Consider the following 19702-nt stretch of genomic DNA (forward strand, 5'->3'; position numbering starts at 1 on the left):
TTTCCCATGTTTGTTCCTCCCCAGCCCACCTTGATCCCTTCCTTTCCTTTGCCTTTGGTCCTTTCCTAGACACGCCATGAGGAAGGGGTAGAGGACTTTCAGATCTTTAATTTTCCTATGTTGATTCCATCCAAGGACACTCTGGATACTCAATGGGGTCTAGCAAACAATTTCTCAACCTAATGTTGGTCATCTTCTCATGGGATGTGTCACCGTCTCATCCCTTTTGACTTCTTTGACTATTTTCCTTTCAAGGCACTGGCAGCTTGGGCAGACACAGCCTGAACAAGCGATTTGCAGTCAACTCTCCAGGGGAACTGCGGATGTTCTGGAGTAGGAAGATATCGAGGTGGAGCTATCCGACATGGCAGGAATGTCCCGGGAGACCTATCCCCTTCCTGAGGAGGATCATAGCCAGGCAGGACACCAGTTTTCTCTAAGCTAATATGGGACACCTGTGTTCACACAACCAAACACCTTGTGGGGCCTTTTGATACCATTTTGGCTTATTTCACAAACTCTGCAGTATCACTTTCTCCATAGGAGTCTCTTCAGGGCAATACTCACTTCCTTATTCCTCAGGCTATAGATGACAGGGTTAAGCATGGGGGTCACAGCTGTGTAAAACAGGGCAAGGTATTTGTCAGTGTCTGCAGGGTCTCTTGACCGTCCTTTGAAGTACACAACCATCACGGAGCCATAGAAGAGAGTCACCACCCCGAGGTGTGAGGAGCAGGTGGAAAAGGCTTTGCGTCTGCCCAGAACTGAAGGCATTTTCAGGATTGCCCTGACAATTTGTGTGTAAGAAACAACTATCAAGGAAAAGGGAAGGACTGCAAAGAGCAGGATGATGGTGTGCAGCATCACTCGGTTCCAGAAAGTGTCTGCACAGGCGAGTTGCAAGAGAGGGGGCACGTCACAGAAGAAGTGATGAAGGGCATGGGAGGCACAGAAGGGCAAAGTGAACACCTGGTACGTCTGCCCTGCCTGTACTGGTATGACAGCCAGCCATGACCCCACTACCAGTGTGACACAGAGCCTCCCATTCATGATGAGGCCATAGTGCAGGGGGTCACAGATGGCTACATAGCGGTCGTAGGCCATGGCAGCCAGGAGAAGTCTTTCGGTGCTTCCCAGCAAAACCAGGAAATACAGTTGGGCAGCACAGCCAAGGAAGGAGATCCTGCCGTCTCCCGTCAGGAAAGCCAGCAGCATTTTTGGCAGCGTGATGGAGATATAGCAGATTTCCAGGAAGGATAAGTTCCTCAGGAAGAAATACATGGGGCTGTGGAGGTTTGGGTCTACCAAAGTGATGAGCACGATGAGGCCATTCCCTACGAGGACCATGAGGTAGAAGATCAGGAAGACTGTGAAGCACAAGTCTTGCAGGTTGGCCTGGTCAGAAAATCCCAGAAGAAGAAATCCAGGTCCGGCTGTGTGATTCTCCAAGCCTTTTCTTTGGGGCATTTTCTGTCTACAGAGAAATGCAAACAACACGCTCACTGGACAGTGGCAGTGGCCCATCCACCATCACACACCCCTCAAGCACAGCGAAAGACTGCAGACGCCAGCGCAGGTGTGACTGCAGTGTTAGCAAAGCCCCAACAAGATCTGCATGGCTGTATGGGAGTCTACCACCAGGTGCTTGTTGAGAAAGGGCTTCTAAGGAGAAAACAGAAGAGAGATGTTCAGTCCAAATGATGGAGTTTGGCAGTATGGACCGGAAAAATGTGTCTTTCCTTCTTGAGAGGAGATGTTCTAAAAAGCGTTGTCTGTTGGTAGATGAGGGAAGGGAAGGGAAGGGAAGGGAAGGGAAGGGAAGGGAAGGGAAGGGAAGGGAAGGGAAGGGAAGGGAAGGGAAGGGAAGGGAAGGGAAGGGAAGGGAAGGGAAGGGAAGGGAAGGGAAGGGAAGGGAAGGGAAGGGAAGGGAAGGGAAGGGAAGGGAAGGGAAGGGAAGGGAAGGGAAGGGAAGGGAAGGGAAGGGAAGGGAAGGGAAGGGAAGGGAAGGGAAGGGAAGGGAAGGGAAGGGCAACAGCAGATTTCACTCTTAGATTGTAGTGAGAGAGATTTACCTCAGCTCTTTGAGACATAAGAACTCATCTCCTGAAGCTCTGTCCACACACGGTGAGCAGGGAGACATGCTTTGGATCCAATTTTTTCATTTCTACATGGCTGACAGGTGAACTCTATCAGAAAGAAAACAAATTCTATCTGTCCGTGAATCAGAAACATTGATGGGGCATTTCAACACATCAGAAAAAGTGCTATTTGTGCATCTATCCCAATCCCTCAGGGTACTAAAAGGAGCCACTGTGCAACACTGTCTCAAAGAGCTTTCAATGCATCCCAAAACAAAGGTGATCAAAGGCAGAAGAGTGGAGATTAGAGGGTGATCTCCCAAGGTATCTGGTTTTCCTGAAAAGGTCAGGCTTTTATGACTTCTGAAGGAGCTCTGTGCAGTTCCCTGTTCCTGACCTTGCTGCTCTGTCGCATGGATTTATGGCAGTTTACCGAGGCCTCAGTCGCTCTGATGCCAAGGCAGAGATGTTTCCCAGGCCCCTGGAAGCCCTTGCAGAGCTGAGTGATGCTCTCATTGACTGGGAAACTGAGCCTTCCCCTCTGCATTTCCCACAGCACACGGACTTCTGGTGGATCACACTGGAAGAACGTGAGCCATTAACAAGCAGCTCTGCAGTAGCAGGTTGCTTCTTGTGAATAACAGACTCAAACGATAGGTTTTTTAGAAGTTTCGATTTAATGTGGAGAAGGCATGTTCTCTTCCAGCGCTGAGGGTGCTGGCTGCGTCTCTGCAGCTCTCGCTAACTGCCTTCCAGAATTCGTCTTAAACTCTGATGTATCGATAATGAGAAGAGCTGGTTAGAAAACATGTCATAAAAGCGTTCCCATTAGCCAAGTGAAAAACACACCATGTTTTGTCTAAGAAGTCACTTGAATTCACAGACACCCAGTCTTAAGAGCATGATTTTTTTTCCTTTTGTTTTTAATATTCTCTTCCTACTGTTCCTGCCTATTTTGGTGAGTTTTATCCATGGAGTTCTCTTAGAGCTGCCCTTTGAAATCTCCAAGAGAAAATCAGGGTTTATGTGAGGGAAAAGTGGCCATGATCTCTTTCCTAATCTCACAACTTATGAACGCCAATGCACAGGAGCATTAAATACTTTTTATTTCCTGAAATACTGTCAGATATTGCATTTAGTGTACACAAGTTTTTAACAGAAAGCAGCCGCTTATAGGCAGCTTTTCCATAATCAGCACTGTCTGCTCCTTTCACTCCCCTCCCCCACCCAACCCTACAGCATCTTCTTTCTCAGCGCTTCACAGGATCACGCACAGTGCATGGTTTGGACTGGCTTTGGCGTGGGAAACTGCTGGAGGACTCTTTACCCAGGGACTGTCTCAGCAGCAGCGTTTCTCCAAGCTGAACCAAACCTGCTCCTCTGAGCCCAGCCGAGCCCCACAGATGCCTGCAGCTGCCGTGGCAGTGGCTGTGCTGCCACGGGCTCTCAGCACTTCAAAGCGTGCCAAAAGGGAGTTACCATTGTCAGGAGCCACAATGCAGGGACACGCTCCTCACTCCATGATGCTGCGGGAGACGGTGCGGACCTCTCTTCCTTTCTGTCTTTTCCCTGGAAACCACCTGGATGGGGTTCCCCGGACTCTTCTCTGCCGCTCCTGTTCCCACCTGGTTATAAGTCAGTGAAGAACCCCAGGAGAGAAGAGAGCAATGCTCGCGCGACCAGTGCTCCTCCCCAGACACCCACAGCATCATTACCAACTTGAGAAAGACTGTCAGAATAATGATTAGAAGGGTCTGAGCAACTTCCAGAACGTGACTTTTGAAAACAGAGAAATTGAGAAATGAGATTTAGCTGCTCAAAGGAAAATTGCTAAGCTTGTAAGAAGGGGGAGGGGGGAGGGGAAGGCAAGAAAGGAGCAGTAAAGAAGCAAATTCAATCTGTGTTTAGCTTTAGTTTGCAAAAATGGAAAAGGCTGCTCTGCAACACCTCCTCCCTGGGCCTCTACCTTGGGTGTGCCCTGTATTAGCTCCAAGGTGGAGATGGTCTTGAGAGGTCAAACTCCAATTGCTTATGCTGTCTGAATCCAGGTTCACCTTCAAAGAGGGTGCAGAGAGAAAGCTCGCGTTGGAGGTTCATGGGAAGGTAATAAGGCCTGTGTCACAGAATCAGAGAATTACAGAATGGTCAGGGTTAGAAAGGGACCCCTGGAGATCGTCTAGTCCAACCCCCCCCACCCCAGAGCAGGGTCACCTACACCAGTTGCACAGGATGGCGTCCAGGCGGGTTTTGAATGTCTCCAGGGTAGGAGACTCCACCACCTCTGTGGGCAGCCTCTTCCAGTTCTCTGCCACCCTCAAAGAAAAGAAGTTCCTCCTCATGTTAAGATGGAACTTCCTATGTTCAAGTTTGTGCCCATTCCCTCTTGTCCTATCACTGGGTACCACTGGAAAAATACTGGTCCCATCCCCCTGGCACTCTCCCTTTAAGTATTTATAAGCATTAATAAGATCCCCCCTCAGTCTTCTTTTCTCCAGACTAAAAAGACCCAAGTCCCTCAGCCTTTCCTCATAGGAGAGATTTTCTAATCCCCTAATCATTTTTGTAGCCCTTTCATGTAGTCCTTTCAGGGCACTGCACATATCTATGTTTGGACAGATTACTGTGGCCCCAGGGCCCCCCAAATGGATGAGTGTGTCTGACCAAGGCAGCCTTGCGTGGCTATATAGGGGAGAGCTCCCAGGGGAGAGCATCTCCTGCCCTTGAGTGAGGTTCATGCAGTCCTTGATTTCTACCTCTGAAACTACGCATGGCTTCAGCCCTGCTGTTCAGCCAGTTCTTCACGCAGCACACCATGTACCTGGACAAGTTGTCCAGAAGGATGCTGTGAGGGAAGCTATCAAAAGCCTTATTACAATCCACAACTACATCCTCCACTTTCCATTCATCCACTAGGTAGGTGACCTTACTGTGGGCCGTGGTGAATCGCTTGTTTCTCTTGATGTTAACTCCTTCTCCCAGGTGGGCATTAGGGCTCTAGGCAGCCACCAGTTCAGGCTGGGCTCTTCACTGTCCAAGAAGGGCACTCTGTGCAGCAGAGCTGAGATAGTTTCCTAGCAAAGTCCAAGATAATAAGAGGAGGAGAAAGCCTAAGCTCTGACTCCATGAAGAGCAAGTAGAAGTGTTGGAGGTCGTCTGGCCAAAGATTCCTTATGACAGGGGAATCCTTTCCCACCACTATCACTGGATGGAACTCTATGGACATTTCCTGAAGTGTTTGAGTGCAAAAAGCCCAAAGAAAGTCGTTTAGTTTCCACACCGTGCCTTCCTGGTGGGCCTTCCTGGTGACTGTGCCTGGGTCCAAGCTCATCACAGTGCTTCACCCAGCCATGAGACTTCTCTTGCCTATCACCTGCACAGACAGATGGGACCTCACATTCTACATCCAAGCCATTTTTTTTTTCTGGCCTGCGAGTTTCTCAGACAGAACTGGCTTCATAGTCACCTTCACAGATACCTGCCTGTTACGCAGCTGTGAGATTGTGATGCACAACTGACATAAGTGGAACTTCCTCACCATCACCCACCCTGTCACCTACAAGCTGATCTGACATCTCATCTCACATTCACCTTCCAGCACCATGTGACTACTCCAGGACATCACAGTCTCTGCATTCACTCTTCCTCCCGGGGAAAAACAGCTCTGAGTGAGGGTCAGAAGAAGACAGGTGGAAGGTTAGTGGTTTGGAGGGAGGGTGCTGGGGCTTAGGGGGTTGGGGTTTCTGTTAGCAGTTTGCGTTCAGGCGAAACCAAAATTCTGGTGAGAGTTTCTACTTCATGCTCAGGGTAGGGTGAGGGGTAAGAGCTTCCCTTTTAGGGTTGGGGATCAGAGTGAGGCTCAGGGTGAGGGTTTGGGATTCGTCTTAGGTCTTCTTGTAATTGATGTGAGTACTGGTCAGCTTTGTGGGTTAGGGGGTGGGGTTAGGGCTGGAGGTGAGGGCCAGGGTTAAGGCTAGCATTGCATGACTACGGACCTCACAGACAGCAACCAAGCGCTGTCCCTCTCACGCACCTCTCCTTTGAAGTTCCCTCCGCTCCCTTCTCTCTGATGAAACCCTCACTCTTCTTGAGCACCTCACAATGCTTCTTCTTAGCAACCAGCTTCCTCCAGCAGAAATGACATCCCAACCGACTCTCCAGAAAGGACACTTTTGCCTTCATCTTCCTCTTGCCTGCCCCTAACCTCTCAGCTCATCTCCCTGGCCTTTCCCTCCAAAACCTCACAATCCCTCTCCTCCTTCTACCTCCTGGGAAACATGAGTGAGGCTTAGGAGAGGGGTTGAAGAGGAAGGGAGGTTGAGGGACAGGATGAGGGAGTTGGGTTAGGGTTTAGGCTTGAGGCACTTGATGAGGGTTTCCGCTTTGGCATTAGTTTTCAGGGAAGGGCTAAAGATGAGAGGTCTCGGATAGGTATAAGTGTTAGGGTAGAGGCAAAGGTTTAGGGTGAGCTGGGCAGTGCCAGGTCTGAGAAGCAAAGGGGTGTAGGCACTCTGCGTGCTTCTGCCCTCATGGTGACCAGAAGGAAACCTCAGCTCCTGGTGACCAAAACCATCACCATTTCAATGGGCTGGGGATCAGCACTGGGCCCCTTGGCTTGACAGGGCACATCCAAGGGGCTACACGAGACAGGACGTCTCTGCCTCCTTTCTTTGTCATCCCGAAATCGCTGCCTCTGAGTTTCTGCTCCAATCAGCCCCCAGGGAAGCCTGCTTCAATTCCCTGAAACAGCTTCATCACCCACAGCCTCAGCAGACCCTGCTGAACCTCAAAGCCTCTTTATTCCTGCCATGGCCCTCCACTCCCTGTGACTTTTCCCTGGGAGCTTGTTAGTGTGCAGCAACTGTAATGAGTTTATTTTGCATCTCAATTTCTGTACGGTTGCAGAGGGATTTTTAGGAGAGTCTGTCTTTGAGGAAGAGTTTTGCAAAGTCTGACGATGTTAACAAGCACATGATGGAACACAGGTTCTTTTCTTTCTCAGTCGTGACTCAGTATTGATTTCCACATCGACAAGTGATTTTTCATTTGACTGTCAAATGATGCCCACAATACCCCAACTTCATTTGCTAGAGGTGGGCATGGGATCAGGAGGCAGAGGCAGCCAGGTAGATGTGACCACAGGAAGATGGGCAGGGAGATCGCGAGAGACATGAGTTGGTGACAAGGCTCTGGGCTGGGAATCTGGCCAAGAATGGATGCTGAGCTCTGCCTGAGAACCTGAGAAATTTTGTCAACATTTAAAAAGTTATGAGCACTTTGTCACTCGCTGCAGTGATTGAATACTCCTACTAAAACTAATAAATTTTCGCCGAGTCATGTCAAATGGAGAATTTTAATATATGTTCAGTATTTTTTGGCCATGTCTTCTTTCCTCAGTCGTGAGGATTTTTGTCCTCTCCTTCCACATTGTTTCTTCAGTCACCTCTCACCGCTGTGACCTTCAGGGAGTTGCTGCTTTCCCCTTCGTGGAGCTAAAAGCTCTCCTGTCTTCTGTTAGTCTGCTGAATTAACTCTTAAACCGACTTGCAAACTGTGTATATATTAATCATTTCCTATTCTCTTGTCTAAAGTGTGTCATGTATGGTCATTGCTTGAGGAAACTGGACCTTATTGGGGGTTTGGACCTGGCATGCAGTTGAGGAGCATGTTGCTTCTTTTTATTAATTTATGAGTTTAATAAGAAATATTGGTTTATCATATAATTGATAAAAATCAATTATAATTTATTAATTAATAATTGTATTTTACTTGTGGTTGTTCAAAATTAATTACAAACCTGTATCTATTTACAGACAACTCTCAGGTTAAATCAGGTGGGAATTGGTACAAAGGAGCTGTAACAGTGATCTACAGAGTTCAGTGCAGAAATGTGATGTAGGAAAAGAATGCAAGTCCCAGGCGGCCCCCCAGAGAAGTGGTGAGGTTGGGGAGGTGGGGAGGAAAGTTGTACATACAGTGGGGGACCTCGAGGAGACAGCTGTTGCTGCCTCTGCAGACATCCTCAGGAGACCCTCTGCTTCAGTATCAGTTGGAGAAAGCTGCCAGCACTTCTGTACACTGAAAACATAAAGTAAAAAATGCTTCAAAATTAAAACCACTTTTTTTTTAAGTTCTCATTGATATCTTCCACTGTAAGTAGACTCCTGAGACCTCTCCAATTAGCTGTACAAGCCTGGAAGGCCTGCAGAAAATTACGGAAGAGATGTTGCTCATTTGGGCTTTCTGCACTTTAACGAGTCCCATGGTGTATTTGGTGCTGAGCCCATGAACCTCAGATACTGAGAGGAGATTGAACAACCTGTCCAGGAGTTAAAGTCAGCAGCAAACACCAAAGTGTGTTGGAGCATTAATTGGCCCCACAGAGGGCCATTCCAGAGCAAGCCTCCCCATGGGTTTGTTAGAGCAAAGGGAAAGATTTGACACAGTTATGATTTACAGTGATTAAAAATTTATTAGTGATTTAAGGTAGATCAAGAGATGGAATTTTAGCAGCACTTAATCATTAACCAATGTAGAGGTTTGCAAAGTGATTTAACAAAATAATTGAACAGCGACTTAGCTACAGATTCGAAGATAGCAAGATTCACACTAACGTCCTATAGAGTATTCCAAATCAATACATATACATATGGGTAAGAGCACACGTCTCAAGTTAATACATATGCACATAAGGAAAGCATATAAGTGCGCATGCACACACCCCCCCACACAGACAGAGGTCTCTGATTCTTGGAATCAGGAATTTCATAATAGCATATTAGCTATAATGCTCATAATTTCATAATGGCTCTAATGAACCAACAGGTACTGCTTTTAACTCCTACGTGTACATGGACAAACAGCAGAATATCCACATCCATAAAGCTAATGTGTATATCACAAACACATAGGTGGAGGGGTGGGTGGGAGAGAGGCTAGCCTATAGTCACAATTTCCCTTTCCCGAGTTTAGGATAAATACTCACAATGCATCGGTGTTCCTCAAGGGGCAGTAGTTGAGGCTTGAGAGGGATTCTCTCACCCTGGCCTTCTAGTCCTCGAGGTGTCAGCCTGAGCGGTGTCCCCACTCAGGGGAGATCCTGGCCACAGCCCACTGCGATCCAGAAGAGCTCAAAGGGTCTTTACGAGAATCGCTACTTTTAGGATCTGAGATAATTGACTTTTGTCAGATACTTTTCCACTCTGGACCAGCTCAGACAATGCAATGTTCCAGTACTTTCCCCTGGTTACACAAGCCCAGAACTTGCAAGGACTTGAGGTCCTGGTATGCCCCAGCTCTGTGTCCACAACCATATGTTGTGAGTAGTGATGGATTGTAGTTATTATCTTCAAAATGTAGGACCATAGGGATCAGGCACACTATTGTGTTCTGGTCCGTTGTGTTCCACCTTTTCTCTCTTTCATGGTACACCATTATGTATTGTTCTGGTCCAGTGTGTTATTTTGTGGCTCAGGTGGGGAGGAAATCACGCCACGTACCGAGTGGCCTGGAAAGAGAGGGGGTTCCCCACCACAATCTGCCCTGTGACTAATGTTAATTTACCTCGGCCGTAGAGCTGCTGTTTTGTTGCCTCTTGTCTCTATGCCTATAAACAGGGAATGCCTCAGTCCAAGTAGAATTTGAGGGAGACTTTTTGTTTGGTTAGTTCCTCAGCATTTTGTTAAATGTGTTTAAGTGGCATTATATACACAGGAATATTTTTGCAGGAATGCAGTTTGTTTAGCCATCCTCCAAACTGCAATGTATAAGACAATATTTAACAGCAAGCATAATATAACAGCAGTCAGTAAGATCACGATAGGCTGTAACACCGGGTTTGGTATTCCAGTTGCCCTTGGAGACCATCCAAACAAGACTTCCCACCAGTGGTGTTCTTGTCCTCCTTTGACACTTTTTAACACTCAGTGTATTTCTTCAACATCTCCGTAGCCTGTGATAATAGTTTTTTATCCAGTCTCTCGTGTTCGTTGTAGAAAGTTGATTAAATCCGGGTGGTGAAGGAGCTGTTTGATTATACTTAGACTCATTCTGATAGGTGTGGGCTGTAGCTCATGATATATCATGTAATCAAAAGACAAATTATCATGAATAGTTATTGGTACAGAGAAAATAAAATCACAACCAACAATTAGGAACAGGTTGCATACACATAAGTTAAGCTGATTGGTTATGTTGTAAGCAAGATCATCTATCAATAAAGATTCACACACTGTTTGCATGCAGACATGTCCTTTTCCAATGTCTATGACGGCAGTTTCAGGAAATCTCATTTGGGTGGATTTCAAGGTGGCAGATGCTTTGTTCTGTATCTTAACAGATGTCTTGAGCTTCAAGAATGATACTTTTGCAAATGAAACCTTGTTGGTCTCTCACAATGCATGTGTTGACATCAACTGTCACTTTCCTCCTTTTGATGGGCCCACACTCTCTGTTCTAAGGGACAGGGTACAGTTCCATTTTGATTTAGTCCTAAGGCCGTGATTGGGTATATAGTGTACACCGAAGCATTGCGTATTGTGAGGATGAAGGCAACAATCTTATCACTTTCCGTGTGATAAGTGAAGTTGCAGAGTTGCCACCATGATTGAAACTGCTTTTCAAATTCTGAAGCATTGTCCAAATCAGTTTACGAGTTTCAGTGGTAGGGTTCCTCCTTCTCCTTCTCTAACAACGGCTGCTACCATAGGCTGTATCCACAAGTGTGCTCGGATACAACTCAAGGCAAGAGAGGTGTTACCTTGGGTTGCTCTGAGGGCTTTTGCAATTAATTGATGATCATTTTCTTCACTTTGTTCCCAATGAGGTAAAATGTCTGATCGGAGACACTGACTTGCTCCCAAGGCTGATAAAGATGACTGTAGTGGGCGTTCCAATTTGGTCAGGTCATCGGTAGTAGCAGTTAGTCTGTTCACTAAGACCTCAGCATCTATGCTATTCCGTACTCCCGATCCTGTCCCCAGTAACTCAGTGGTGTCCCATCATATAAATTGGGACTGTTAATTGTTAAAAGATGGTCCATGTAACCATGTTATGTTGTCAGGAGTGATCGATTATAGTTATTATCTTCATACGGCAGGACCATGGGGACCGGGCACACTATTGTGTTGTGGTCTGTTGTACTCCACCTTTTCCATCTTTCGTGTTAGACCATTATGTATCATTCTGGTCCAGTGTATTATTATGTGGCCCAGACCTTGGAAGAACTGCTCTCTCCTGGCACTTTCCCGACCAGTCCAGAGCCTCCCTGGCTCTCCCCCACCTCCCCTGCCCTCTCCCCAGCCCAGCAGAGCAGCCCAGTCTGGGCTGGCCCCACAGCAGCACTGGCCACAGGGTACTGCGGGGTTCTGGGCACTCCCCCCACAGCCCCAGCCCCTCGGAAGGCCACAGCAGCTGCTGGCGGGCAGAGCGGGCTCTCAGCCTCCCCACCAGCCCAGGGCTGGAGCTGGCCCCAAGTGCCAGCAGAGCCCGCTCACTCTCGGGCTCTCCTGCATTCAGCTGCGGGGCAGCCCGCCCCCACACTGCCTCTGCCCCGCTTGGCCTCCCCACCTGCCCTGCTCCCCAGCACAGCACCAGAGTCCTGGGGCTCCTCAGGCAGCTCCCCCACCTCTCCAGTCTCCGTTCCCTGGGCCCGCTGCATCTTCACTGCCTTCCACAGCACGGCACAGTCCTGGTTTGTGGGTACCTGGCTTTGGTTCTTTCTCCTTGGGGGACTTAATCTTGAGGGTGTTTCACCTTCTCAGTTTCCATTCCCTTCCCACCCCAGAGGACATGGAGTGTCCCCATCCTCCCCTCAACAGCAAGAAGAGAGCTTTCAACTGCTAGGTGTCTGAAAGATCCCAGTGATACCATGAGAATATTCCCCCAAACACAAAGAGAAAACAAGGTGGAAAGGCACTTGGAAAGTCCAATGCCTTGAGTTTATTCTAAACCGCAGCTATATCAAGGATAGCCCAGCCTTCAGGCACCACACTCAGGAGATCCTCTTTAATTGCAGAGATCCTATTAGGGAGGCAAGAGGTGACACATGGTTCTTCAAGGATCAGACACAAGAGGACAGAGACACAGGACAAATGCTATGATCCCAAGTGATTAATTCAAAGAAAGATTATCAGTGAAAAAACAAACAAACAAACAAACAAAAAACAAACACACACACACACAAAAAAACAATAAAACAAAACAGAGGCCTGGTTTAAAACAAATTCTGGGTACTCTGAAGAGAAAAGAATGCAAATTACTGTTAATGAGGCAAGGTCCATGGGATCACTTTCCTCAAGGCATCCTTGAGCTCCTGGGTCCTCATGCTGTAGATAAGGGGGTTCACTGCTGGAGGTGCCACAGAGTACAAAACAGCCATCGCAAGATTTGGGGATGGGGAGGAGATGGAGAGGGGCTTCAGGTAAGCAAAAAATGAAGTGCTGATAAACAGGGAGACCACAGCCAAGTGAGGGAGGCATGTGGAAAAGGCTTTGTGCCGTCCCTGCTCTGAGGGCATCCTCAGCACAGCCCTGAAGATCTGCACGTAGGAGAGCACAATGAAAACAAAACACATGAAGAATAAACAGGCACTGAGCACAACAAGCCCAGCTTTCCTGAGATAGTGTGTGTCTCTGCAGAAGAGCTTGAGGATCTGAGGGATTTCACAGAAAAACTGGTCCACAGCATTGCCTTGGCAGAGAGGTACAGAAAATGTATGTGCAGTGTGCAGCGCAGCATGGAGAAACCCACTGCCCCAGGCAGCTGCTGCCATGTGGACACAAGCTCTGCTGCCCAGGAGGGTCTCATAGTGCAGGGGTTTGCAGATGGCCACGTAGCGGTCATAGGCCATGACGGTCAGAAGAGAAAAATCTGCTGAGATCAAGAAGGTAAACAAAAAGAGCTGTGCAGCACATCCCCCATAGGAGATGGCCCTGGTGTCCCAGAGGGAATTGGCCATGGCTTTGGGGAGAGTGGTGGAGATGCAGCCTAGGTCGAGGAGGGAGAGGTTGAGGAGGAAGAAGTACATGGGGGTGTGGAGGCGATGGTCGCAGGCGATGGCAGTGATGATGAGGCCGTTGCCCAGGAGGGCAGCCAGGTAGATGCCCAGGAAGAGCCAGAAGTGCAAGAGCTGCAGCTCCCGTGTGTCTGCGAATGTCAGCAGGAGGAACTCAGTGATGGAGCTGCTGTTGGACATTTGTTCCCTCTCCACAACAGGAGCCTGTTCAAAGTAGGAAAAGACAGTGACAAGTTAGGACAGACACTTCTGAGGCGAACTTGTTCCATTTGTCACAGTGAAGTGCCCCAAATGTCCTCTGTCATTCCAGGATGACATTTGTGCAGGTACACAGGAACCAGGATTGATCGCAGGTTAGAACTACCTTCAATATAAAAGAGCTTTTCCCCATTATTACTCCCAATTCCCCTGGCGGCATAAAAGATATGTGGGTTGGGTTTCTTTTATTTTTTATTTTTGCTCTTGTTACTGCAGTCCCACACAAGGAGTCATTTTTGAAGACAAAAATCCCTGGGAGGCAACAGGACATACCCTTAACCGCAGAAGGAGGAGAGCCGCTCTGTCCATCCATCCTGCCCTCAGCTGCTTTTTGCTTGCACCTCTTTGCTCTGGAGAGTGATCTCATGAAGAGTAGAGGATTCCAGTTTCAAAGTGTAGATCTTCAGCCTCCCCTTCCCAGTGAAGAGCTGTGAGCTTGTGGATGCCCAGAAGATGGGGTATCCTTTAATGGAGAGTCAGCTTTATCCCCACCCCATGGACAGCATTGCCGAGAGACTCACAGGTGAGGAGGGGGCTTGGGCACAATGGACACATCAGCATGGCAAGACATTCAGGGGCAGTTGCTGAGCTGCTGCTGAAGCCCCATCCCAAAGAACCTGAAAAGTAGAGCAGCAGCAACAGCAGGGATGGGTGGAGAAGCAAGGAGAAACGGCCCAATGGTTCTGCCAATGCTGGCAAGGCCAGGGAGGGACAGAGGGGTGCTCAGGAGAGGCAGTCCTGTACCTCTGACGGTGCTGCAGGGAAGCCCTGCTCTGGAGAACACCCTTATCCTCCTCTACACTGCGGTGGCAGTGCCCTGAAGCCCGAGACTTACCGTGCAGAGGGCTGTGAAGCTTTCTCCCACTGTGAGCTCTCAGCTGTCCTCCACTCCCAACTGCCTTTAAGCTCTCTCTGCATTGCTCATCTCATCGTCGTGCCTGAAGCTGTTCCCTCAGCCCTGCGGCGCTTTGCAGAGGAGCTGCTCCTGGGCAGAGCTGTCTCTCTGCTGCAGCACCAACTCACCAAGTGCTCCCTCTGTCCCAAGAGCCCGGCCCAGCTCAGCAGCACAGCACCAGCCCAAGGCATTTTAATGACCCTTCTGGTGGGTTTGAGACACAGTCCATGCACATCAGACGATGAGAGGAATTTGAAGAAATCTCTCAAGAAGCCACACTCGGATGAAATCTGCAAAACCAACACTTTCTTGGAGTGTTAATGGGTCCCACTGAGGACCATTACCAACAAAGCCTCCCCAGGGGCTCATTGGAGCACAACACTGGAGTCAATAATGACAGGTAGGGAAAGGAAAATTAAAGGTGGCTCTGATGCTTAGGAAACCTGAATGTGTTACAATGAGCCAAAGAGCCACGCTCTGACCTGCAGCCCCTGGGAAAGGAGATTTTGTCCCTCACCCCTTGCTCAGGGCTCTTCCTGGGGCAGTGTGATATGGGCACGCGCAATGCCGAGGGAAGGAGTGTGGCATGACTCTTTGTGTAAAAGGTTAAAGTACCTTCTGGTAGGACTTGGTGGCAAAGACAGTAGCCATAGCCATGGTGAAGAAGAGATCATGTCTGGTGGGGGCTTTCAGTGCCCCCTTCTTTCTTTGAAGGCACTCAATTGTCTTTCATTTTCATCTCAATATCTCACTGCCCTTACTGATATCTCTCCATCCTCCCTGGCTGGTCCTTGAAAGACAAAGCCATGGGCTGGTCCAGCCTCCCTCTGGGTGCCCGATTGTTCCACAGCACTGCCCTTGCAGTGACATTTCCTTCTCTTCTAGTGTCAACCTCCCAACCCACACGTTGTGGCATTATTCCTCTCTCCTGCTTTATTACCACTATGAAGAAAAGCTCCACCATCTCTGAAATCACCCTTCAAGCAGTCACAGCTTGTGCCTGTGATGCTCTGAGCCTCCACTACACCAGGCTGAAGGACCCCAAGTCCCTCAGCCTCCCCAAATGGGGCATGTGCTTGAGGCCATGAATCCCGTATTGGCAGACCTCCTCTGGACACTCTCCATTCCTCCCCTCTTGTCGAGAACTGGAAGCCCCAAAGAGGGCCACACTAGTCCAGAGGTGGCCACACAAGGTTTGAGTGAAGTGGGATGACAGCTCCCCTGCTGTGGGTGACCCACACTCCTCCCAAGGCAGCTCCACATACACCTGGCCCTGTTCATGGTGAGCATGCCCTGCCGGCTCCTATGGAACCCCTCGTGGTGCCCAGGCCCTTCTCCTCAGGGTGCCTACTCAGCCAGGCAGGTCCCAGGCTGCCCTCATTTACAGGATTATTCCTCCCACTGATGCAGTACTGGCCTCTTCTCCATGTAAAATTTCACAAGGTTACTTGTTTTCACAAGATTCCTTACCTGAGACTAAGAGATCATTCCTTGCCCAAGGTGGAGACATCCCTTACCCACGACGGATCCTGAGTAAGTGACAGCATGCTGAATTAATACTCTGACACACTGCGAATCCATATAGCTACCCACATATTATTAATGTTGTAAGAATAATTCCATTAGACATGAACCATTGACCAAGTCTGAGACTATGATGGGATCCAGCCAGACCTAGGCTTCAAAAAGGAGTTTAGAAGGCAAGGAGGGCCACACTGAACCTCATTACTCAACAGAATGGTCATAGAATCATAGAATTGTCAAGGTTGGACGTGACCGTTAAGATCATCAAGTCCAACTATCAAACTAACACTGACAAAAACACCATTAAACCATGTTCCTAAGTGCAACGTCTATCCATCTTTTAAATACCTGCAGGGATGGCGATTCCACCACTTCCCTGGGCAGCCTGTTCCAATGAGTGACAACCCTTTCTGTGAAGACATTTTTCATAATCTCCAATCTAAACCTTCCCTGACGCAACTTGAGGCCACTTCCTCTTCTCCTATCACTTGTTACTAGTGAGAAGAGACGGACCCCCACCTTGCTACAACCTCCTTCCAGGCAGTTGTAGAGAGCGATAAAGCCTCCTCCAAGATCCTTTTCTCCAGGCTAAACAACCCCAGTTCCCTCAGCCGCTCCTCCTAAGACCTGTTCTCCAGACCCTTCACCAGCTTCACTGCCCTTCTCTGGATATGCTCCAGCACCTCAATGTCTTTCCTGTAGCGAACGGCCAGAAACTGAACACAATACTTGAGGTGGGGCCTCACCAGTGCCGAGTACAGGGGAACAATCACTGCCCTGCTCACCAAAATACTCTTGATAGAGGCCAGAACGCTATTGGACACCTGGGCCCACTGCTGGCTGATATTCAGCCCCAGGTCCTTTCCTGCCAGGCAGCTTTCCAGCCACTCTGCCCCAAGCCTGTAGAGCTGCATGGGGTTGGTGTGTCCCAAGTGCAGGACCCAGCACGTGGCAATATCATACCTTTGGCCTCAGTCCATGGACCCAGCCTGTCCAGATCCCTCTGTAGACCCTTCCTGCCCTCAAGAAGATCAACACTCCTGCTGAACTTGGTGTCGTCCGCAAATTTACTGAGGGTGTACTCAATCCCCTCGTCCTGGTTGTTGATACAGATATTAAAGAGGATTGGCCTCCTGGGGACACAACTTGTGACCGACGATCACCTGGATTGTGAGGGAGTTTTCCTGGAGATCTCACAGTCAGCAGCACTAAAAGGCAGCAGAGCTTCCTAGAACAGCATCTTCCAGGCTTGGTGTGGTTGCTTAACCTTGGCTGGCTGCCAGGTGCCCACCAAGCCACTCTATCACTCTTCCTCAGCAGGACAGCGGGAAAAATAAGATGAAAAACTTCTGACACTAGATAAAAGCAGTTTAATAAAGAAAAAAAAAAAGGCCCTGTGTGGAAGCAAAGGAAAACAAACAAAGATTTATTCTCTACTTCCCATCAGCAGGTGATGTCCAACTACTTCCTGGCAATAGGACCTCGGTTGCTTTAGAAACCCCTCCTCCTCCTTTCTCTTCTCTTTTATTGCTAGGTGTGATGTTATATGGTATGGAATGTCTCTGTGGTCAGTTTGGGTCAGCTGTCCTGGCTATGTCCCCTCCCAACCTCTTGCCCACCCCCAGCCTACGGGCCTGTGTTTGCAGTGGGGTTTGGAGACACAGCCTTGCTGCTGTGTGAGCACTGCTCAGCAGTAGCCAAAACATCGGTGTGTTATTAACACCATTCTAGCGACAAATACAACAGAAGGACGGCACTGTGAAGGCTGCTATGGGCAAAGGTAACTCCATCCCGGCCAGACCTCACTCTTCCTAATCACTGGGTTGATCTCCCGCCTTAGCTGCCCTGCAGGCTGCCATCCCCAGGCCTGTCCTGCTCGCCTTGCTCAAGTACGGTGGGGCTGGGCCCTGGCTGGGGAGGCACCACCTGCATTGCCAGCCATGGTCTCGCCATTGGCTCCCAGCTCGCCTTCCTTTGGAGAGCAGCCTGGCTCTTGCTGCTCCCTGTCAGGGGAAGTCTCTCTTCTGACCAAGTGTCAACATTCTTAATAGAAAACCTGCACCTGACCTCATCATCTGGCCTCACTTCTCATTCTCCAGGAAGAAAATACCCACAAAGCTATTTAGGAAGTGTCCTGGTTCCAGCAAGGATGGGGTTAATTTCCCCGAAGAGCCGGCAGGGGAGGGAAGTATTCCATACCACGTGACACATGCCCCGCTATAAAAGGAGCTAGCCATGGAGAGGAAGTCAGTCGCCACTCGGGGGTGGGCTGCATCGGTGCGGGTCTGGTTGGTGCGCTTCACGGCGGTACTGTAATCGCGTTCTTATATTCCTTTACCGGTGTTATTGTTTTTCTTTTTTCTTCCCTTTGTCTGTTCCGTTAAATTATAATATTTCAACCCACGAGTTCTTGCCCTTTTCTACTGATTTTTCCCACGGCTGTGGGAGTCGAGCAAGCGGCTGTGTGGTTCTTTGTTGCTGGCTGAGGCCAAACCACGACAGGAAGTATAACTTGTTGTCGTTTTTGGGACGAACACGACACTGAACATCAAGTTGCAGCAATCCAATTTCCTTATTTATCAAGCAGTGCTTTTTTATATTCTTTTACCCGGGTGCTTACCTATGCATATATTCTAGCATTCTACTTTTGTCCGATACGCTCTCACATCACATGCTGTTCATGCTCTGGTCAAAGCCAGGATGTTTGCCAACCCTTATCTTTTTACTTAGCTCTTCTCAGACGAGACTTCAGGAAGGCTAACTTTGATCTCTTCAAGAAACTGCTTGGGGAGATCCCGTGGACTAGAGCTCTGGAAGGCAAAGGGGCTCAAGAAAGCTGGTTGGTATTCAAAGACCACTTCCTCCAAGCTCAGGATCGGTGCATCCCAAAGAGCAAGAAATCAGCCAAGGGACGCAGGAGGCCTGCCTGGTTGATCAGGGAGCTTCTGAACAAGCTCAAGTGGAAGAAGGAAGTTTACACTCAGTGGGAGAATGGCCTAACCCCTTGGGAAGATTACAAGAATGCTGCCAGAGTGTGCAGGGATGAAACAAGGAAAGCCAAGGCCGCCTTGGAACTAAACCTGGCAAGGGATGTCAAGCTCAACAGGAGGGGCTTCTTCAGGTATATTGGAGGCAAAAGGAAGACCAGAGAAGCTGTGGGCCCACCGTTGAATGAGACAGGAGCCATGGTGACGGAGGATGCGGAGAAGGAGGAGTTATTGAATGCCTTCTTTGCGTCGGTCTTTACTACCTGGCCGAGACCTCAGGAGTCCCAAGCCTTGGAGAAAGTAACGGGGAAAGAGGAAGACTTCCCCTGGGTTGAGGAGGATCAAGTGAGGGACCAGTTAGGTCAATTAGATATTCACAAGTCCATGGGCCCTGATGGGATGCACCCGAGAGTGCTGAGGGAGCTGGTAGAGGTCATTGCTGGGCCATTCTCCACCATCTTTGAAAGGTCCTGGAGAACGGGCAAGGTGCCTGAGGACTGGAGGAAAGCCAATGTCACTGTGGTCTTCAAAAAGGGCAAGAAGGAGGACCTGGGAAACTACAGGCTGGTCAGCCTCACCTCCATCCCTGGAAAGATGATGGAACAGCTTGTTCTGGGCATCATCTCGAGGCACATGGAGGAAGAGAAGGCTATCAGAAGTACTCAGCATGGATTCACCAAGGGGAAATCATGCCTGACTAATCTGATAGCCTTCTATGATGGTGTGACTGGATGGATAGATGAGGGAAGAGCAGTAGATGTGGTCTACCTTGACTTCAGCAAGGCGTTTGACACGGTCTCCCACAGCATCCTCATAGGGAAGCTTAGGAAGAGTGCGTTAGATGAATGGACAGTAAGGTGGATAGAATACTGGCTGCAAGACAGAGCTCAGAGGATTGTGGTTAGGGGCGCAGAGTCTAGTTGGATGTCAGTGACGAGTGGTGTTCCCC

General features: G+C 49.0%; 1 protein-coding gene across 1 annotated transcript; it reads right to left on the bottom strand.

Annotated features, from left to right (window-relative positions):
- Window positions 1-528: 528 nt before the first annotated feature.
- LOC309683862 (olfactory receptor 14J1-like) lies at window positions 529-13269 on the bottom strand (the record flags this gene model as incomplete). Its single annotated transcript, XM_082499853.1, has 2 exons — window positions 529-1395; window positions 12364-13269. The coding sequence occupies 2 exons, from the start codon at window positions 13267-13269 to the stop codon at window positions 529-531; spliced, it is 1773 nt and encodes a 590-aa protein (XP_082355979.1).
- Between the last annotated feature and the right edge of the window lie 6433 nt (window positions 13270-19702).

Source organism: Vanellus vanellus (assembly GCF_965231255.1).
Source record: "Vanellus vanellus genome assembly, contig: HAP1_SCAFFOLD_35, whole genome shotgun sequence".
In the NCBI taxonomy this organism is placed as follows: Eukaryota; Metazoa; Chordata; class Aves; order Charadriiformes; family Charadriidae; genus Vanellus; species Vanellus vanellus.